The sequence below is a fragment of the Heptranchias perlo genome, chromosome 21 (assembly GCF_035084215.1).
Source record: "Heptranchias perlo isolate sHepPer1 chromosome 21, sHepPer1.hap1, whole genome shotgun sequence".
Lineage (NCBI taxonomy): Eukaryota > Metazoa > Chordata > Chondrichthyes > Hexanchiformes > Hexanchidae > Heptranchias > Heptranchias perlo.
In genome coordinates this window covers 19,355,813-19,378,754 of record NC_090345.1, presented here as the reverse complement: position 1 = coordinate 19,378,754, position 22,942 = coordinate 19,355,813, and the positions used below count along the sequence as shown (strand labels likewise).

The window sequence follows — 22,942 nt, the reverse complement described above, 5'->3', positions numbered from 1 at the left end:
GCATGTCCCTGCTTTCTCTTTCAGAAAATGGGAGTGACCCAGGGGGAAAAGAGGGGGAATATAACTGGAAAATATGATTGAAGTCTATGGAAAAAGGAAATTGCAATCTCTGTATGAAAACAATAAACATTTCCTAGGTATGTAAGCTTTGATTTTCTAAATAATATCTCTTTAAAATGATTGGGTTATTGTCAGCATTACAAGAATTATTAAGAATCACCCAGCAGCACTCCCCCCCTCTCCCTCCAGCAGCACATTTTAGAGGGAAAGATGTGAGGTGAGGTTCCTTCCTAAATTGCAGCCCACTCCCTCTAGGGGATCTCTCCAGAGCTCCACGCTCCCACCACTCCAGATCCAGAATCTTTAGCCTAACTAGTATTGTGCTCCAAGCTGACAAACAAAACTGCATTTAAAAATTACAGCCCAGATAGTCCACCTGTAATGCTGATGGTAACCACTCATTTTAAATGGATTATATTGGAAAATCTAGGCTCACCAACCTAGGAAATCTTTATTGTTTTCATGCTGAGTTTGCAAATTCATTTATGCATATACTTCAAGCATATTTTCCAGTTATATTTTAGATTCCCCTGGGTCATTACCATTCTCTGAAAGCGAAAGCAGGGATACGCACTTGCTACCAGGACTGTGCAAATACTGCCGTGTGCATGAGAGAAGCCTAGTTTGGCTCATTCCAATTTTTCTATTTCTCAATGTGAGAAAGTGCCTTGCCTGGCCACCCCCAGATGGCCCAGCTGAGTTTAGGCGCATGCTCTGGGAGAAGAATTGCTCTGGTTACTCTGTGTAGTGATATGGTAAATGTATTCAAAAAAGAACATGATTACAGTGTCACTACACACATTTATCAGAGCCATTCTTCATCAGAGCCATTATTCATGTAAGGAATATCGTACACTAACCAACTTCTGAACTGTCCTTGCTAAAGCTCACATTGTCTGTTCAAATTTAAATACATGATTGATTTTTATAAAATGATGCCCTAGTACTTACATCACTTTGTAGTTTGTAAGCTTCTTTGGCATGCTTCACATTTAGCTGCTCAGAGTCGCATGTCCACTGATGTAAGTGCTGCCTGTAGTTAATGTTACTGGCTTGCTCCTGGCTCTTTTTAGCTTGTGCAAAACCAGGTTGGTCCATGTGCAATTTGTACTTGGATTTTCCTTCTTCAAATTTTTTCTTGTATTCCTTGGCACTCTGGAGTCTGCTGGCGGCTAGGAAGTGTTTCATTCTTGAATCATCATCAACACTGCGGAAGCCAATCTGCTGACCCTTCTCTCTCACAAATGCTTGCTTGTATTTGTACTATGAGGAAAGGAAAGCTATTTAATTGAACATATTTACAAACAACTAACATTATGAAAGCCAAGCTTACAATTTTAATATGTCAAAATTGTATTATCGATTATCGATGAGCAGTACATCACCATTTTGCATATCACGAATCTGAGCTTTCATAAACATCTATATATGTACTTTGTGTATGACATAAACTGCCCTGCTTATAACATTCAAATACAAATAGCTTTTGGCTTTTTTGTGCATTACTTGATAAAAAAAAATCCCAGCAATCTAATTTATTCAGCCGCATTAACACATCCATTGCATAGTAAAATCAAAGCAATTTTTATTAGTTTCAGTATAGCATGTGCTTTATAATCTTAGAAATGCAGCACACTTCCTTATGAATTGATACTGTTTGTGGACCAATCAATAAAATTCTTTTAATCTTCTATATCTTCAAACAAGTAAAACCCAGGTTGCCGTTGACTATGTGATGAAGTTGCAGTACATGTAAAGTGAGCTTAAAATCTTTAGACAGAGACTTTAAATTTTGCAGCAAAGTACTGGTTCTTACATCACTGGCTATTTCTCTTGAAGCTTTTGCTGTCTGGAAGGGAATAGCATCCAATCTAAGGTCATAGCCCAATGCTCTTGTCTGTTCCCAAGATGTCCTGTAAGCTTTCTGCAATAATAAAAATGACAAAGTTTATTTCCTCCAAGGGCATTCATCTCACCTCTAATCCTCTTACCACATCTGTAAATACCATTCCCAGCCCTCCACCAACACTATACTTGACTGGCTACCACAAGGTGCACAAGGGTGGCTGGCCCTGGTCTGACTGTCTCAATGTTCCTGTGAGGAAGCAACCAGCTTCCTCCTGGTGCCTCCTCACAGCATTTGAGCTGAAATCAGGAATCCAGCAGAGTAACATTTAACATCAATAGCAAAAAGTAAATTGCAAAATTCACTGTCTACTACAATCTCATATCACCTCAAGCATGTGTTAAAAACTGATCGCTGCCTAAAATAAATGCCATGATGTGGAGATGCCGGTGATGGACTGGGGTTGACAATTGTAAACAATTTTACAACACCAAGTTATAGTCCAACAATTTTATTTTAAAATTCACAAGCTTTCGGAGGCTTTCTCCTTCCTCAGGTGAAATAATGCTACAGAGATGTTGCTAGTGATATGCATATCATGTAGAAGCTGCTTGCTGATGCAGCAGAAGACATATGGCATGCTGGAGTTCTACAATATCTATATGGCTAAATGAATACAAGCTTTTCAATCATCAAGACAGCTGTTCTGATTTCTAACACAGCTCTTCTACATACATGCACAGGTGCTGTTATTTTCGTATCTTCACACTCTTCCCTTGGAGAATAATGTGAAGTAGTGAAAGGATTTGCAAGCTGATTAACAACCTGACAGGCCACAATGTGAGTGCTCCTTCCATGGCCATTTCCATGGCCATAGCCATCTTGATACCAGCTGATAGGGTGGTTAGTCCTACACTGCAGGTGGGTTTTATGGGCTCCCATAACCCATGCAATGAGGAGGGGGGGGCACCCACGCCCACCAGTCACAATTATCCCACTCGATACCAACCCACAATTCAGAACCAGAGCACCAGTCTCCACTCGTCGGGACTGTCTGGAGCAGGGTTCAAACCCTGCACTTTCTGACACTGAGGCAGAATACTACCACTAAGGCAAAGGCTCACTCCATGTACTGACGTTGACACAGACATACTGAAGCAATGGAATGCCAGCTACGAGTGGACTGTAAACTTTTACCTAATATGTAACGCAATCATAAACAGACATATTGTAATCCTCTGGCAGAAGAAAAATACTAATTAGATCAAACTAAATCTCTGTGAGCAGTCAATAGTCATTCCAACAACTTACATCACTTATGTTCTGGGCATTGATTCTTGCTCGCTTGAAATCAGGATGGTCGGGTGGTATTGTACATCTATGCATAGACTGTGCAAATCTAGATCTGTACAACCTCTGCAAAGGAATGAACCATTACATTAGATTTAATTTTTAACTCATCATTTTTTTGTTATTCTCCCTCTAGGAAGCGTAGTTACCATTAGTACATTGTTGAGTGAGAAAGATCAAAGCAAACAGATTTTTACTTGTTAAAAATTGACCAATAGGTATTAAATAATTCACCTTACAAGATTTCAAGGTACATACTGTAAAATTACAGCAGCTTTTGTTGGTTTCCTTTACCAATGTGAGATACCAGTAACTGAAAATTCAATGATCTTGCCTTCTACAGTTTATATTTAAACAGCACACCACTGAGTGTGAGTCAGAAAATACCATTATATAGACAGGTAGCAGAATAAATGCAGCGACCAGTACTTTAAAGGTACACCAGATTTTTTTTTGGTCAACATCCTCTTCTACTTTGGTCAGTTTGTTTAAAAAAGGGAAGAGAGTGATTAAAGTTCATGTAGCCCAGTAAGAAAACTACTGCACAGGAGAAATTAGCTACAATTTTTGATTTTTATCAAAAACACATACAAGTGTTTATGAAGATATGTTAATGCAGATACACTGCAGCCTAGTTAGACCAACGAAGAAATATATTCTTTTCTTATAGCAGTTATTGTACAGTTAACACAACAGTATATCAACAGTAATCTACTGAGCTCTATAATCTGTACACTATATTTAATCCTTTGCATAGGACTGTATATTTACAAACTTTATAACAGCAGTAGTACAAACTGTTATATTAATATAAAATAGCATCTATTTTCTCAATTTTGCTTTTAGAAGAAAATTAATAAATTAATCTCACACTTTTGTCAGGCCCACCATGTTTGAAAAGTAAGTTATTACTAGCAGGTCTCCTGTGGTGTTACTCACGGTAAATTAGATATTATGTCAGCTTATGACAGGAGTGCTACCATGTAGCATACAATGTATTCTACCACTCCCACAGAGGAGCTGTGTTTAATGTGGCCTATCCTTAAAGGCTACAAAGTTTAATTGTTGTAAGTAAACACCGCTGAAGTCAATCAGAGTTTAATTGCTGTTTGGTGATGGAAGTTTGCAGATTAATGGGTACTTGTAAACTTCCAGCTCTCGGTTGGAAAACAAGCAGTATGAATGACTGCCTATCTTTGTTTTTTTTAAATATTTTTAATACTTTGAAGTGCAATGGACATTGAAATCATAGGAAGGTTACAGCAAGGAAGGAGGCCATTCGGCCTAGCGAGTCCTTGCCGACTAGGCAAGAGCAATCCAGCTAGTCCCACTCCCCTGCCCTATCCCTATAGCCCTGCAATTTTTTTCCTTTCAAATACTTATCCAGTTCCCTTTGAAAGCCACGATTGAATCTGCTTCCACCAGCCCCTCTGGCAGTGCATTCCAGATCATAACCACTCACTGCGTAAAGAAGTTTTTCCTCATATCACCTTTGGTTCTTTTGCCAATCACTTTAAATCTATATCCTCTAGTTCTTGACACTTCCACCAATGGGAACAGTTTCTCTCTATCTATTCTGTCTAGACCCTTCATTATTTTAAATACCTCAATCAAATCTCCTCTCAATCTTCTCTGTTCCAAAGAGAACAACCCCAGCTTCTCCAGTTTATCCAAGTAACTAAAGTCCCTCATCCTGGAATTATTCCAGTAAATCTTTTCTGCATCCTCTCTAAGGCCTTCACATCTTTCCTAAAGTGCGGTGCCCAGAACTGGACATAATACTCCAGTTGTGGCCGAACCAGTGTTTTATAAAGGTTCATGATGACTTCCTTGCTTTTGTAGTCTATGCCTCTATTTTTAAAGTCTAGGATCCCATAAGCTTTCTTAACCGCTTTCTCAACCTGCCCTGCCACCTTCAACGATTTGTGCACATATACCTCCAGGTCTCTCTGTTCCTGTACCCCTTGTAGATTTGTGCCCTCTAGTTTATATTGCCTCTCCTCATTCTTCCTACCAAAATGTATCACTTTGCCTTTTTCTGCGTTAAATTTCATCTGCCACATGTCCACCCGTTTCACCAGCCTGTCTATATCCTCTTGAAATCTATCACTATCCTCCTCACTGTTCACTACACTTCCAAGTTTTGTGTCATCTGCAAATTTGGAAATTGTGCCCTGTACACCCAAGTCATTAATATATATCAGGAAAAGCAGTGGTCCTAGTACCGACCCCTGGGGAACATCACTGTACACTCCCTCCAGTCCAAAAAACAACCGTTCACCACTACTCTCTGCTTCCTGTTACTTAGCCAATTTTGTATCCATGCTGCTACTGCCCCCTTTATTCCATGGGCTTCAATCTTGATGACAAGCCTGTTATGCGGCACTTTATCAAACATCTTTTGGAAGTCCATATACACATCAACTGCATTGCCTTCATCTACCCTCTCTGTTACCTCATCAAAAAACTCTATCAAGTTAGTTAAACACGATTTGCCTTTGACAAATCTGTGCTGGCTTTCCCTAATCAATCCACACTTGTCCAAGTGACTGCTAATTCTGTCCTGGATTATCGTTTCTAAAAGTTTCCCCACCACCGAGGTTAAACTGCTGGGTTATTCTTACACCCTTTTTTGAACAAGGGTGTAACATTTGCAATTCTCCAGTCCTCTGGCACCACCCCCGTATCCAAGGATGTTTGGAAGACTATGGCCAGTACCTCTGCAATTTCCACCCCTACTGCCCTCAGAAATCTAAGATGCATCCCATCCGTACCAGGTGACTTATCTACTTTAAGTACAGCTAGCCTTTCCAGTACCTTCACTTTATCAATTTTTAGCCCATCCAGTATCTTAACTACATCTTCCTTTACTGAGACTCTGGTAGCATCTTCTTCCTTGGTAAAGACAGATGCAAAGTACTCATTTAGTACCTCGGCCTGCTTGAGTAGATCTCCTTTTTGGTCCCTGATCGGCTCCTCTTACTATCCATTTACTGTTTACATGCCTATGGAAGACTTTTGGATTCCCTTTTATATTAGCTGCCAGTCTATTCTCATACTCTCTCTTTGCCCTTCTTATTTCCTTTTTCACTTCCACTCTAAACTTTCTATACTCTGCCTGATTCTCACTTGTGTTATCAACCTGACATCTGTCATACGCCCCTCTTTTCTACTTCACCTTAACTCTCTTTTGCTTTGGTCATCCAAGCTTTTATATAGAACAAAGTTGTTTATTATAATGTTGCATAATGACTGCAAATATATACTATTCCTGAAGGTAAATAGTACATATTTGGAACTATTTAGCCTAATATCTATGTTTATGAAGTAGACATGTTTTTAACTCACTCTGAGTATAGAATGTTATTGTAGCTCTCAAAATATACAAATTTTATGTTATTTAAACAAGACAAATAAACCTGGGAAATGAATAAGCCTGACGTAATTTCACTATTTTTTTACAATGATAAATACAAGGAACTGGCTAAGGGGCTAATAGAGCTCTGGATACTACAGAACCAATACTCAGCATGACAACCGTTAGAACTGGTTGTAGCTTATTAACTAAATTACCTAGTGAATGGTAGCTACTTGTAGTCAAGATTTTAAGTTTTTAGGGATGCTTTAGGGTCTGTTTTCTAGATAGTTGGTTAGCACTTTAATTAAGTTGAATTGACAGGGGGTGGAGTCCTACGTGCAATATAGTTTTCTAAACCTTCCTGAAGAGCTACAAGCAGTCATCAATAACTAGTCTATTACCTAGAGGACACATATAAGTTATTCCAATGATTAAGTCTATATTCCACATTACAATCATTAACTAACTAGACTAAATAGGGTGAGAGCTGATTCCCACCAACAACCTTTAACTATTACAAGTAGCCGCTGCTATCTACACTAACAATTTGATCCTAAGTTAACATGCACAATACCTAGGTAGCCTGAATCAACAGAATAAATCTTTGGGAAGCCGTAAGTTGGATATAGACTAACAGGACCAAATTCCATCAGTACCAATTAGGAAGAGCTGGATTACAATGCAGTGCGCCCCCAATCTGAGATTAACTTGCAGACCTGTCGCCTGATGATTGCTTCAGACTCATTACCATCGCACTGTACGGCACGACTCACAGTCCAGACTTGTGTGCCATGGGGGAGAGAGAGAGAGTGTTGATTGAGTTTTTGCTTAGTGGGTTTGTAATTTTTCATATAGCTGCTTGAGCACAGGAACATTAAAGGGATACGTATTGCTTGGGCACTGTCAGCATCGAAGCTTTCTCTGCCTCAATTCTGCTCCCTCACTCCTGCAGGTAAGTCGGCGAAGTTTACTATAGATTTCCACCTGCTTTCAATACTACAGTGAAAGGAAGAGGAGGTGGATAGCATGTTCTCTGAATTAATGAATACACTACCATCAAGCTACATTTACTTATTTTGGTGCAGAAATATTATTGCAGATCTGAAGGGGAAATTAGGATATAGCACTAATACATTATTGCCACATGAAAGGATACTTCAAAGCTCTCCCTTAACATACATCGCTGCATTGCAGGTAGCTTGTCTTAGCATGGATGATATCTGCAGAGTCAATCACACTTGTAAACTTCAAGGTATCAGGATGCTGTCTGTACTTTTTCTGCAGAACAAAGAAATTGAAAATGTAATTAAATATGCTGTAGGAAATACAAATTTTACCACAGTGCATAACGGATTTTTCCCCCATCTCTGTTCCAAAAATGTCACTTCTATTCAAGAATGTTTATAATTTTGTGCCTTCACATATATTTATTACAAATTCATTCACAAAATTACCTTCCTGAAGAGTTGAAGAAGTGGCCTCAGTTAGCAATACTGCCTAACTGTAAAGGTATCATTGTAATTTCTCTAGCTTAGGCTACCTTATCTTAGGCTATCTTACTACAGCATACAGAGTATATATTGTTCAGCATTTATTCTTCTTGATTCATTGTCTGTTTAGTACAATGTTCACTGGGATTTTCCACTTTGGCAGAAATCCAGCCTAACATTGACAATGGTGGGCTTTGCACCTATTTAACTGAACCTCTGATCACCTTGGCAAATTTTCTAGGGTCAGCCTAATTTGTAGGGAAAATCCCAGAAGTAATGGCGATCAGTGGGGAGGGAGCCTGCAGAACACTTCCATGACCAATTTCCCACTCCCGGCAGACCCAGGTCTGCCTGAAATCAGGCAGAACGCCAGCAGACAGTCAGGGCTATCTTGTCTTGGTAAAAGTCATTTTGATGAATCTTAAATGGCATGACTGATAAAACATTACCTCACTGATAAGTTCTCCTGCCTTCTTCACTGTCTCAATCTGTGGGGAGCCCTGTGCCATCCATGCAACACCCTTAAGGAAGTTTAGATCAGACTTATATTGTATCTGTAAGAAAAAGAGATAGAAGTATGACTTAAATTACGGTCAAGCCTGAAATATAAATAGCAACTGTTTCAGGAAACAAGCCAGGAGGAATTTATCAGAGGACAAAGAAATACAGAATAATTGTTGTACATATTCAAGTAAGCTTTAAGCCGAGCAAATATGTCGACATGTTATGAGAGTCATGATTAAAAAGTACTATTAAAAGAATATTCATAAGAATATTAAAAAGTGTGGAATGATAAAAAAAACTTTGAGCACATTAAGTCAGTTCCCTCTATAGGTTATGTATAATCCAACCCATCATGAGCTCTATCGCACCTATTTAATATCTTAAGGGAACATTCTAATCAAGCAAAACTCCAGAATAATTATCTATTCCCACATCTCCAAATTCAGGAGAGTTGGATAAATATCAACAAATTCAAGAGAGAGTTGGATAAGTCCCCGTAGAAAAAATCTGATGGAGGGGTAGACAAGTATTGTGGGATATGAGATTTCCTAGGTATTGGGACCGGCCAGATGGACCACAATGGTCTTTTCCAGTTCTCTACATTCCTAAGTTTCACTATTCGAGGTCACAGGAAAATAATTAACTAAAATAGACATGGCATTAATTGGAATAAATCTTATCAAGTTTTCCATATTTTGATGTAAAATATAACTTTTAAATCTTTATCGTTAAAATTTAAATTCGATACACGATTCGAGTTATTGCATTCTAAATGGCCGTCATGTGGCACAAAACCTAATGGTAATAATCACTGTACATAGGACCAACATGCAGTATGCCTTGAAGATTAACAGTCTGTGGTGGAAGAGAAAAACAAACATTTGGGGAACTTGATGCTCTTGCTTGAATTAATGGTGAGTTTATTTTTCAATTTGCTGGCTTCAGCAGTTCTTAAAGAAAGTTTCAACAGTCAATACTCTGGTTCCTCATCATTCCATATACAGGATATATGGAAGGTACGATAATGTTTTTTAAATAGGCTACTTCTCAACTGTCCAATTTTAATCAAGATCCCATCTCCTGATATTAAACAACACCCTTCGAAAAACAGCACTGGGTCTGGATTTTCCAATCGAATGGGAATCCTACCAGCTCAATGGTGGAGCAGCCTTTGAGCCTGCCTGTCTGTCAGTGCTCTGGCTCCAGCAGATGTTCAGGCACATTTTAACTTTTGTGGCAGGCTCCTGGCACTATTTCAGGCCCCACTGAAGCGCCATGGAGAGGAGAGAAAGAGTTGAGGCACCTGCCACAGCATAGTATAGCTGGAGGTGCTGGCTGAAGAAAAAAAAGTTACATACTTTTTTGCTTCTTGCTTTGCCCAGTGCAGTTGACTCCTGCCATTAGCATTTCTTTTTAATATACACGCATGTAATTCAGTGTTTGCCATCACTTCCAGCAGAAAATCCTTTAAGTACCATCTGAGACTGGAGGAAGTGTTCCCTGCTGTAATTCCTGCTCCTGCCCACCCAGAAACTGTTAATAGTACGGGCAGTAAATCCACAGAAAATCCAAGACTAAAACTGCCAAAATCAACCAATTCTACAGAAAACCACACTCCCTCCTCTCCCCGCGCCCCACCCCCAACCCCCAGTGCCAACCCAGAATCTACTTTTTAAAACACATTAGGGACGAAATTGGTCAACACCAGTAAAGCAAAACGGGATGATAGCAAATCTGCAGCCCGATTTACACTGCGCCCAATTTTCTTTCCCATTGAAGTTGACCAATTGAGATTTGAGAAATATGACAATTAGTGTTAAAATGAGTTTGTTGATTTACCTCACTCTGCAGATTATAGGCTTTCTTTGCCCATTGCATCTTCATGTCATCCGGTAGCACTGTATATGCATGAATCAACTTCTTGTAACCCAAGCCACTGGCCAAAGCCTGGGCATTCCTAGCGTGCACCAGATTCACCATGTCCATTGATAAGTGGAATTGAGTTCTGCTTTCTTGTGATTCTTTCTTGTACAGCTTTTCACTCTGTAACTTGCCAACCTGCATGCAGTGCAGCATCCTAGGGTCATCCAAAATGCTTCTAGCACCAATATGTTTTCCCTTCTCCCTCACGAAAGCATTCTTGTACTGGTACTGATAAACAATGACTATTATTAGTCAAAGAATGAACACGACAAATATTCAAACCTTTACAATAACACTATGGCGTATACTATGATAGAAACTGATCGTTAGACATGGTAAATTGTCCATACCATGTAAAGTTGGTAATTGTAAATTTCCATTTCACTTCATATTTGTTTTTAAGATGTTACCTGTTAGAACTATTTTAAATATTTTGCCTCAGTTCAATGGGAACTTAACTGGGGGAGCGAGTTCCAGCTGTTGGCTGCCTGATCCTTGCCTGACAAATGGGTGACGGGCAGTTGAAAATCTGGTGGGGACCTTGTGCACCCATTTGCCCGCCTGAATTAACTCTCAATCAGGCCTTTAAATGGGTGCCCAGCACTCCTGCTCAAAACAGACAGGAGGATGTTTAGATATGCAAATTAGGGTCCTATGCTTGTTGTGGGACCCCGATTGCACCTTTCAAGGAAAAATGGGCAAAGCATTAACGGCACAAGACTGTCTCACTTTTTTCAGGCTTTGAAGGGACCACTACAGACCTCTCCCAGATGGTAACTTTATTTTAAAAGATTTTTGTGAGGCTAGGAGGGGCAGGAGTGCTCCTCCGGGCCCCACAAAAAAAATTTGGCTCGTTAATCTCCTCTCCACCCCTAATATTGTTCCCATGATGTGGAGATGCCGGTGATGGGCTGGGGTGGACAAATGTAAGGAGTCTTACAACACCAGGTTATAGTCCAACAGCTTTATTGGAATCACAAGCTTCCACCTGACGAAGGAGGAAAGCTCCGAAAGCTTGTGATTCCAATAAAGCTGTTGGACTATAACCTGGTGTTGTAAGACTCCTTACATTAATATTGTTCCAGTACAGACCAGTGAGTTACAGCAGAGCGCCCATTTGGCAGCTCACTGGAAAATGTTAATAAGACCCAAATCTGAAAGTGGTTTGGGAATCCTGAATGCCACACTGGGCAGGCACCATGGGCACACTGTTGATATCGTGCCCGTTCAACGCCCAACTTGAAAGTCTCCTCCCAACTGTTTCTTGATTGTAACAGGTCACAAATGAAGATTACGTAAACGCTTTATATATGAGAACGTAATGAGATTTCATCTTACATCACTTGCTATGTCCCTGGAAGCTTTTGCACTCTGGAAGGGAATGGCTTCAAGAGTCAGTTTGTATCCTAGAGCTCGTTGGTTGAGCCATGACTGTTTGTACCTCACCTGCAGAGAAGTGCACAATAAGGATTTAACATCAGTCATACAAAAAAAAACTGGAACTTAAAAGGAATCAGTCCAATACTAAAGAGGAGAATGTTACCTCACTGAGATTTGCTGTATTAATTCTTGCCTGAATGTACTCAGGTGAACCAACAATTGGAGTATAATGATGTCGTGCATCTTCCCCTGCGGCTTTGTACAGACGCTGAAAGACAAGTAATCAAAATATTTTCCTGTACACCATGGCTATTCTTTGTCTAGCGATATTTACTAAAATTTACTATTTAGAGTTCAATGGGAGACATTTAGCACATGACATCCAGGAGCAAACGCAATCAGTTCACGTCTAGGGAGAGGAGGGATGGTTATGAGGATTCAGCAGTTAGCGACAACAGAAAGAAGGAAAGCCACTGATGCTTAGGGGAGGATGTGCAACTGTACTTAATCAAGCGAAGGTTTTTAGAAGCCTATCACTGAACTTCTCCCCTGTATTGTTGGTCAGATGCTTTGGAGGATTAAGATCCAAAAAACTGCTGAGAAACTGCTGCCCTTAATTTACTCCATAAGCAAATTAAATTTTATTATATATTAAAATTGGTAGTTTGATCTCCAAATTCCATGTAATGCCTGTTATGCCTTTAGGTGGTGCTGTGAGGTAACATTATGTGACAGCTTCCACTTACATATCTGGGTGGCCTGTGAATGAAATCTGAAATGTTTGTGCCAGCTCCAATGCCAACTTGGTGAAGGTAAGAATTTCTCTTATCTTTTATCGTTTGCATTTTATCCCTTATTAATTTTTCTTTTATAAATCGATTTTAGTGGGTTTCCCAATTTCAGCTACTCACAGAAGCTGCAGCCATCTTCCCTCTCCCAGTCATTCCCTTACAGCGCTGCACCTAACTTTGAGTCTGGCCTTTTTTTCCATGGGCTCGCCTAAGCATGCACTCCCAAGGACCGTCTAAATTTCATTCTTGCACATCCCAGACACTGAATAGGCCACATGTTGTTATTTATTCACGGGAAGATTCTTGGACTACCAGACTCTGGTTTCTCCAATATTCCAAAAGCTCCTCCCCAGTGCTGCTGGATCCCAGCATCCCCTTTCCCCCACCCAATACCTTCTCCTACTCCAAGATCCCAGTACCCACTCTTTTAGTGTTCACAAACCCCTAGGCCGTACTCCCAATGCAGACTAATCGCAAGAACCACCCCGGTGTTTATAGAACCCCAACTGCAATGTTCACAGAACCCTGAGACACCCCCCCCACCTCCCAGTGTACGCAGACCTCGATATCAACATCAAAACACTGATGGATCATGAGACCAATACTAAAGAGGAGAATGTTACCTCACTGAGATTGCCAGACCCCAGGTCCCTTTACCAGTATTCCCAGATCACATGGTCAACCCCAATGTTGATAAATCAATGAGCCAGTGACTCTGCTCATTCAACGTGGCATAACATCCCCATTCTTATATAAAAAACTGACCCATCCATGACTAATGGCAAGGGTAAATGGCATCTAATGGCATCTAGAACTAGGGGGCATAGTCTCAGGATAAGGGGTTGGCCATTTAAGACTGAGATGAGGAGGAATTTCTTCACTCAGAGGGTTGTGAATCTTTGGAATTCTCTACCCCAGAGGGCTGTGGATGCTCAGTCGTTGAATATGTTCAAGGCTGAAATAGATAGACTTTTGGACTCGAGGGGAATCAAGGGATATGGGGATCGGGCGGGAAAGGGTGCTGAGGTCGAAGATCAGCCATGATCTTATTGAATGGTGGAGCAGGCTCGAGGGGCCATATGGCCTACTCCTGCTCCTATTTCTTGTGTTCTTAAAGATAGGTATTATTTTTAAACTAGAGAAATTGAGTCTGACCAGTTGTTGCCATGCATTGCTACTTTGGAAGGCAGTCATATTTTAGTGACAAATGTCACAGGAGGCTTTCTGAGCTGCATTAGGCTGGAGTTTGGCACAGTGAGATTCTACTGTAGTCTATCCATTAACATACCTCATTGGCAATGATGTTACTGAATTTTGCATGAGTCAGATCAGGCGAATCTGTCACCTGTGTAAACTTTAGTGAATGTGGATGTTGTCGATATTTCTTCTGCAAAAGATACAACAGAAAGCAATCACTTATTCCATTTTAACCATTCTCTAATTCCATTCTCTCCCACTGTTAGTATCAGTTCAGTGCTGCACTACAACAGCTACCAGCTATTACATGACCATCATTTCAGAAAATATAAATATTAATTGCAATTATCCACACAACATAATAGTTTTGCATCAATAAATATACCAAATATTGGGGCCCAAAACTTGGCCAGGACCCAGATACATCAGTCCCAGCCTACACTGGGAGTTCCCACTGGTACTTGTAAGGGTCAGAACCTCCATCCATTCCTTATAAAGCCAATGATGCTGCGGGGTGGAGCAAGGGTGGGGCAAGGGCTGGGGCTGGGGATTCCAAGGCCAACAGTTTCCCTGCCTGTCAGAAGCCTGGCATAAGAAATAGGAGCAGGAGTAGGCCGTATGGCCCCTCAGGTCTGCTCTAAGACTGGAGGCTGCTATGCCCAGTAAGAGCAGAGTATTGGCCTCCTAGTGGGCCTGAAGGGTGAGATTTTTAAAAAAATGTTTTTATTGGTCCCCTTACACATGGGGCCTCGGAGAAGGATCTGTATGGTCAATGACACCCCTACCCTCCACTAAAAGGTGGCCAGGCGCCAATGTTTCCAGCAGCATCACGCAGGCAGGCATCAGAGAGCTGCCTGTAGTGGCATGGGTGACTGCCAATCCATATAAATTTAGATACCATCCCAATGACCCCACCAAATCCAGAGGGGTCAGTGCTGGAGGGTACTGATGCACACAATGCATGTGATTCCAGTATAACTTCCAGGATCATGACCTGGGGCTCTTCGGGGCCATTATTTCTTCATATGTTAATTAAGCAAAACCCTTTGGAAATGTTTGAATGAGTCTTGCCTTTACACCTAAGGTGTAAATCCGTTGACATTTCTTTTTACATTTAATTCTTTCCAAGTCTCCTGAAAAGAAAATGTCACCAAGTTGGAAAAATTATACCACTTCACTGTATTTTGTCTGAAGGTGTTATTTCTCCACATGAAAGTGGCCTACTTCATGTGATGATAATAAACACAAAATATAAAAGGGAGAATACTTTATTGAAAAACATAACTACTTTAATTACTGCAAAGTGTCAGCTTGACCCAGTTGGTAGCATTCTCTCCTCCAAATCAGATGATTTGGGTTAAAGCCCCACTTCAGGACTTGAGCACATAATCTAGGCTGACACTTCAGGACAGTACTGAGGGAGTGCAGCACTATTAGAGGTGCCAACTTTGGATGACACTGTAAACCAAGCTGGGCATAAAAGATCCAATTACACTATTCAAAGACGAGCAGGGGGTATTCCTGGTGTTCTGGCCAACATTCCTTCATCAATCAACACCACCAAAACAGATCAACTGGTCATTCATTTCATCTGCAGTTTGTGAGACCTTGTGTGCAAACTGCCACCTTTGCTGATATAACATCAGTGACTGCAGTTATTGTATATAAAAGGGGACCATTTTCACCTTCGTTGCTTGGGCGGTAATCTGGTGGAGTGGATCATCCACCAGTTGTAAAACCCGTGCACTGATTTCAATGGGATGAAGATCCAGCAGGTTCTACAATGTGCGGGCGTTCCATTCCGCCAAATTAAGGTGAAAATTATCCCCAAATTGTTTAGCGACATCCTGATGACATGATAAAGCATTGTATGAATGAAAGTTCTTTCTTTACTTCAGTTTTGGTAATATAAGAAGGGAAAGATTAGAAGATCTTGTTTTAATCACATAATTTTAAACTCTGCAGTTTATGACCAGACACACCAATAACCGTTTACAACTTTAGATTCCATGTAATGTAAACAGAGCTGGCCTAGGTACCCAACACCAAAAAAGCCCCACCTCACTGATGAGGGCAGTTGCTCTCTTCATTCCTTCAATCCCCAAAGCCCCTGTTGAAATCCAAGCCACTCCTCGCATGAAATTCAGGTCAGATCTGTACAGTTTCTATTAAAATACAGCACATTATTAAAAGATAATTATCACAATATTGTATTATCACAATTATCACATTATTAAAGATACATTCAATAAAAGCTAGGATGACTATTAACCAAGTGTCAATAGTTTGCAAACTGTTCTACATTATTAATAACAAATGTTGCTTGAGGGTGTCTTTACGCTGCAGCCACCATTCTGAGAGCAGTGACCTCATTGGGGTGATTCTGTGATCCAGTGGTCCCATCTCGGGGAATTGTAAAATTACTGGCTGTGCTCCTGCGATTTCCAGCGAGCACCTGAAGTGACTAGGACAACCGAATCACCCCTTACACCAGGTGGTAAATAAATATAAGGGCATTAATGCATTTAACTATTTCTTATTCTTCCAGTTGTTTTGCGTTTCTCTATGAAGTTTTACACATTTCTATATACAATATTCTTTTGTGTCTGAAGAAAGGCATAAGTAAACCGTGAGTAGGATGATATTGAAAACCGTAACGCATACAGAAAAGCTCCACCAATCTTAGTACTCAACCATATAGACCCAGAAGGTCTGAGGTTAAAATTCCCAGCCATTGCTAGGTTAGCTGATCCCAACTAGAGTAGTTTCTGGGGTGCTACAATTAGCCTGAGCATCCTTGAATTATGTAGGTGAAAAATCTGCAAGGTTTCCAGCTCTTGATCACTATTCATTGGCCCCTAGAGAAGGTAAATGTGCGTAGACATAAAGTTAGCATGAAAGTGGACTCAGCTTCCATGCCTTCCCTAATGAAATGGCACACGTGTGAAAAAATAGCTGGGTGATGTACCAAAGGACAACCAACAGCCCCTAAAACTGCACCGCAACTCGAGTCAGTGCCTTCAGGTGAGGATGATGAAAATGGGAGAAAATTAGGAAAAGAAACACAGAACTGTCAGTGTAAACTTACCTCACTCTGTAGATCATAGGCTCGCTTTGCCCACTGCACCTTCAAGTCATCGGGGAGTGTCGTATAATGATGGATGATATGTTTGTAGCTCTGGTCACTGGCTAAAGCTTGGGCTTTCTTAGCATGTATGAGGTTCACCATATCCATGGGTAGATGGAAATGAGTCTTTGTCTCCTCGAAACCTTTCCTGTACTTCAGCTAGTTTGAAGGCAACAGTATTATCTCATTGAAATATTTTTAATGAAAGGTGTATTTGTTACCCAAAATAATGCTAGCTAGTTAATCACACAAAGCTTATTTATTCTGCTATATTAAGAATACCATGGCCATCATACTCTTTGCCATAGAAGCTATGGAACGTTTATTTCCAGGCACCATGGAAAGGAAAAGGGGAAAGCAACCCATTATGTCAGGTCTTAACCCTCTTTATGTTGCCCTGGGTTTACCGGGGGTTCTCCAAAGAGGCGGATCGGGACCTGGGCCTGCAATAGGTGCAGGTGAAGTGTTCACATAAAAATAAGGCAGGATGGGCAGTACCCAGCCCTCCCGCCCCATTCTTCTCTTCCTCCAACTGAAGGGCGCCCTTGAAGCTAGTGGTGGATCTTGAAACTGTGACTCCCTTAGATCGGAGGGTTTGAGGGGGCCAGCCAGCAAAGAGAGGGACGTTGAAAATAAATTGTTACATCTAAACATAAATGATGTGTGCATGTGCAACATGGCATTATTGCTGATGAGGTTGTGCTCAATAGAAAGATATAAAAATTATTATGCTTTGTTTCAGTTGGTTTTGGAAAGTGAACTGATAGTCAATGATGGTGTCTCACAAAGTATCAGATTAAAGTCACATGGTTAACTCCATGACTTCCTTCACCATCAGACAACTTCAGATCAAAATGGCTTTTAATTTTTTTTCTAAAGCAAACATGCAAATCCAGTACTCCAAGCTTAAATGTGAAATGTGATCCCTTCCATATCTTGTATTCTTCCTTGAACTACACAATACTGATGATATGACACTACATGACCTCCCCCCCACTGTTCTCAGTATCAACTACATGATATGCAGGCAGACTGCACTATACATTTGATGAAAAGTATATGAATTCAAAACACTTTTAAGTTCTTTTCCTACATACATCACTGCTGAGTTTGGCTGCATGGACAGAATGAGAAATGTTCAGATCATCCTCCAGTTTTTGTATTCCAACCATCTGACCTCTTGTCTTCTCAAATGCTTCTTTGTATTTGTACTGTGATAGAAAACACATATTAGGAGTCGAAGGTCAAGGAAGTACTGCAATAATGTAGAGTAAAGCATGTAGAAATGCTTCATTTTCTTAAAAGGATGTCCTGCAATCCTGCTGTGAGATACTAGCATACAAATTATAAAAATGTTTGTCTGAAATTCCTGTCACTGTTATTTTAGCAGAGGCATTAATGCTTCTAAATTAAACAAGTTAATGCTGCAGTAAAATAATGGAAAGAGGAATTTCAACCAATACATGAAGCATTTCAAAACTAATATCCCATGGCAGAATTTAAGGCCATTGTACCTACAAAAGACTGTATTTAAAAATAACATTACATTTTAGTTGAAGGAAAAGATATTCTCTGCTAAACATTATTAGCCTGATTGAAAAAGAGATTATTTGAGAAATTCTAATCTCAGAGACTAGCCACCACCTAATGTGCTCATGACAAATGTAAATCTCTGAATATAATTAAGATGTGAAGGTAATGGTGTACACTAAGTTTACGACTTTTTTTCCCGACATTCCCCCAAACAGCACTGCAGCAACTCTCCAAGATTTCTTCGGCAGCATCTCTCAAACCCGCGACTGTCATCATCTAGAAGGACAAGGGCAGCAGGTGCATGGGAATACCATCATCTCCAAGTTCCGCTCCAAGTCACACACCATCCTGACTTGGACACTTATCGTCGCTGGGTCATTAGAACTCCCTATCTAACAGCATTTTGGGGGAATTTCAAAATACAGACTGCAGCGGTTCAAGAAGAACGCCCACCACCTTCTCAAGGGCACCTGGGGCTGGGCAATAAATGCTGGCCTTGCCAGCGACACCCACATCCCGAGAATGAAAAAAAAAGCACTGTAGCTTTAATTTTTAAATAAGCAAATCTAAGAAACAAATACTGAAGGTTACAATTGTTTTTTTAAATATATCAATTAATACACAGATCAGGTGTGCATTCTGTGAACCATTTTTGTCCTGATTTGACTAGAGACTAACTTTAATTAATTAAAGGCAGCCAGTCGCATGCACAATTCTGTGGCATTTTATGGCAGCAGTTTAAAATTGTACTGTAGAAAACAGAGTTAAAATTGTAGCACTTCTGTGAGAAGGATACTGAAATATTTCAAAATGAAATCAGCTCTGTTAAGTTGGAAAGTTTTGTGACTTCCAAAAATTCAAAATCCCCAGGGAGACACTGTCAAACATACTAGAATTTTAAATTACATTCCAACAAGGTTGCAAAGTGCTGCCAAAGGCCCCAATAAGTTGTTTCAAACGTTAACTGAGCTATGAACACTGAAAGGAATTTAATGGGGACAAAAACTTGGTACCAAAATGGCCAACTTAGGGAATGCTGACAGACTTATATTAATCAGAAGTGGACGTCATTAAAATATCAAAAGCAAAGATGGCTGGGTGGTGACTGGTAAGAAGTACATTATTTAGCCAAATTTCAGGAACTGTAATTTGATGTACAATTCCCATTTGCATTAGGATGTTTTAATCATTCGCACTGAAATACATACTGATAATTATTCATGAAATGAACAGAAATGCAAGTACGTAGGAGGTCAGTAAGATTCCAATGCAGGCCACAAGTATGATATAACCAACCCCAATGTACAAGACGGAAAAAAAGTTTTTATGATTTCAAAATGTAAATTCGCGAAACTAAGGCCAAGTACTAGTTGAGGCTGAATTTTATCCAAGTATCTGAGCCCAAGATTGCTCAACATCTAAATGGCCTTTGATTAGCATTGACTCTAAATGGTATGTAAACTGTTTAATTCCATCCTATTTACACCTCTGGCAAATATTAACTTCAGTCATTTCTAGAGCAGTTATCTGGAGTGATACTTACATCACTAATAATTTCTCTGGAAGCTTTGGCAGCTTGGAATGGAATAGCATCCAAAAGTAGTTTACATCCGCCATCTCGTAATTTTGTCCATGATTCTTTGTAGCTGATCTTTAAAACAACAAATGATTTTGTGAACAAGTAGTTGACAAATTTTCACTGCTTCATTTTCAATTTTAAAATCATAGAGGTTTACAGCACAGAAGCGGCCATTTGGCCCACTGTGTCAATGCCAGCTCTTTGTTAGAGTAATCCAAGCCCAGTCCCAACTTGCAAAATATTGCTTCTTATTTAGTTTTTCTAACAGTCATCTCCCTCCACAATCATGGAAAATCATTAACTGTTTTTGCTTAAAATCATTTGCTAAAATGCATTTGTATCTTAATGAAAGTTTAATTACCCAGTGGAGAGATGCATAAAGGAGAGTCACAAAATTCTTTAGCTTCTAATGAGCCAATAACTAAAAACAATTTACCTACAGTATAGCGACTCCTCCTAATCACAAACCTTAAGCTGGGTGCTCAGCAAACACTTGTGCTCATTTTTTAAGTCAGTAAATATTTCAGTGCTGTCCTTCTATGTCCCATCAGGGCCTTTTACTACACCAATGCAAATTATTTAATTTGCTCAGGGCTTTGTATCTTTTTTTGTAAAAATACATTTTTATGTCAACCTTATTCTTGTCAAGGTAAGAGATGTTAGTGCTAGGAAATGGAAGATTTCCATTTAAACTAACCAGTGTCAGCATCAAGCGCTGCCAAGCCAGATGCAGAATAAAACTTCCTCTACTCTGCTCCGACCTCAAAAGAACACATCCTGCTCCATCAGTATTGCATTTTTCAAACTTTCAAACCAGTCATGCTGTGGTTTCTCTGAATCAGATTGCCAATTTAGTGCCAATTAGTACTGATAATTGCTCCTGTGAAGCGCCTTGGAACATTTTACTATGTTAAAGATGCTATATAAATGCAAGTCGTTGTTGTTGTTGAAATAGGGAACAAAAAAGCTACTAAAACTGCCCTTATACTAACAAGCCAGGATTTCATCCCCTCACTTTAAATTGGATTTGAATCCAAGTTCCAGATATGAAAGGTTCCTGTCTAAACTACTCTATCCGATTTAGCTTTTATGTACTCAGGGAAATAAAAATCAAGTACTTTTTGTGTCTGAAATGTATTATATTAGAATCAGATTTGTATGTAACCGCTACAGATATAACATGGTTTGCAAATGTTGCCATCTCATCACTACTGACTTCCATCAGATAGGCTGATCACTCATTCTATTCTGATATTTGATTGTTAGTTTAGATGAACTAAGCTGGTGACACATTGCTAAGAATAGATCAACAAATAGGTCTTTAAATCCATTTTAATCTTTGGCCAGTTTTGGAATATTCGTTTTATGTTCTCATGATAAGTTTGAAGAAAATGTAAGTAAAGATCTTTTATCAAATTGCCTTTGTGGTCTGGGCTGTTTGTTACAGAAATGATATAATTTTATTCAGTAACAAACAATAGCAGTGCCAGCGTGATCATATCAACCAGCTACCTAATGTTACATAAAGATGGTTAGACTCTATTCAGAATCTCACCTCACTGATGTTCATGGCATTAGCTTTAGCCTGCAGAAATTCTGGAAGGTCCTTTGTCAGGGTGTAGTGATGTTTTACATTTTCTCCATCTTCTCTGTACAGTCTCTGTCAAAGAAAAGAATAAGCTCCATTTTAATATGTATCTAGGGCAACACCACCTCACGTTCCTGGTGGGTGAGAGCAGGATCATATCTTATAAGAGAAATATGCATATAACATTATTGCAATTGTGCACATCAAGGGACCAACATGAAAATCTTTTCAGATTATGTTCCTATCCCACTACCAGCGTGTTAATTAAATAACAAATTATGTTTTATTCTACTTGCCAACAACTCAAGGGACAGGTTGGCACAAACAGATAAACCTGGAAATTGATTGTGAACAATGTTATTGCATGAAAGATTGAAACAATTGTACCAATTTAATTGCTGCACTATTTTAAGTCAGGTATTAACCCATTTAAAATAAACAGGTTAAAGCCGCCATTAAAATAGCAGAATGAGGAATTTGATATGAACGCATTAAGCATTCATACAATAACACTGTTCAAAGTATCTTCCAGGCTTATAGAAAAAGCATCATTTGTTTTTTTAATTAATATTCATATTGAATTTTAACATGCGGAATGGGTCATAGACCTTTATGTTGTTAGTCACTTGCAAGTTAGAAACTGACACCAGAGTTCCTGCCATTAAATCAGGTCAGTCAACATGAGATACAATGTCATTTGCATAGAATAGTGTTAGCTATTTATACAACAGAAACATAATACCAGTTCCAAGTGCATGTGAACAGTTTAGGGAATATTATTATGGAAACAACAAATCATTCCAAAAATATTTGATTTTGTAATGCTTTCATAATAATCTACAGAATGCATTTTTAGAAATTGATTGTATAGTGACACAAAGAGAAACTTTTATCCTCCGTTTTGCTATACTAGAAATGTGTCTTCTCCTATCAGAGGAACACATACTACTACTGGGATTTGTACGGATACTGTCCCATCGGAAAGAGGAACTATGGGGGCAAGACTTTTTGGGGGAGACTTTCGGCAAGGTGCTCGCGGTGCCCGCCCAACATGGCAGGAGGGCGGAACCATTTTCGGGCTCGGGCCTCCTTAACATTTTCTCGGCCAGCTGCGGGCGTCAAGCGGGCTCCCCGCTGCAGCGCGCCAGTTTCCTCGGGAGGAATATCGTGCGGCTCCTCCATGCAGCTGGCTGACAGGTAAGGCCTGTTTGGGTGG

The 22,942-nt window shown here is 39.8% G+C and overlaps 1 protein-coding gene across 1 annotated transcript in view; it reads right to left on the bottom strand.

Moving 5' to 3' along the window:
• The window catches only part of nrap (nebulin-related anchoring protein), a 79,181-nt gene that overhangs the window by 5,646 nt on the left and 50,593 nt on the right, over window positions 1–22,942 (bottom strand). The window contains exons 26-39 of the mRNA XM_068002186.1: window positions 21,694–21,798; window positions 20,103–20,210; window positions 18,124–18,237; window positions 16,988–17,185; window positions 15,960–16,064; window positions 13,991–14,089; window positions 12,075–12,179; window positions 11,870–11,977; window positions 10,448–10,759; window positions 8,554–8,658; window positions 7,794–7,892; window positions 3,218–3,322; window positions 1,877–1,984; window positions 1,012–1,323 (exon numbers count right to left, since the gene is read on the bottom strand). Coding sequence (XP_067858287.1) covers window positions 1,012–1,323; window positions 1,877–1,984; window positions 3,218–3,322; window positions 7,794–7,892; window positions 8,554–8,658; window positions 10,448–10,759; window positions 11,870–11,977; window positions 12,075–12,179; window positions 13,991–14,089; window positions 15,960–16,064; window positions 16,988–17,185; window positions 18,124–18,237; window positions 20,103–20,210; window positions 21,694–21,798 — 1,983 coding nt within the window. The remainder of the gene's footprint in view (window positions 1–1,011; window positions 1,324–1,876; window positions 1,985–3,217; window positions 3,323–7,793; window positions 7,893–8,553; window positions 8,659–10,447; window positions 10,760–11,869; window positions 11,978–12,074; window positions 12,180–13,990; window positions 14,090–15,959; window positions 16,065–16,987; window positions 17,186–18,123; window positions 18,238–20,102; window positions 20,211–21,693; window positions 21,799–22,942) is intronic.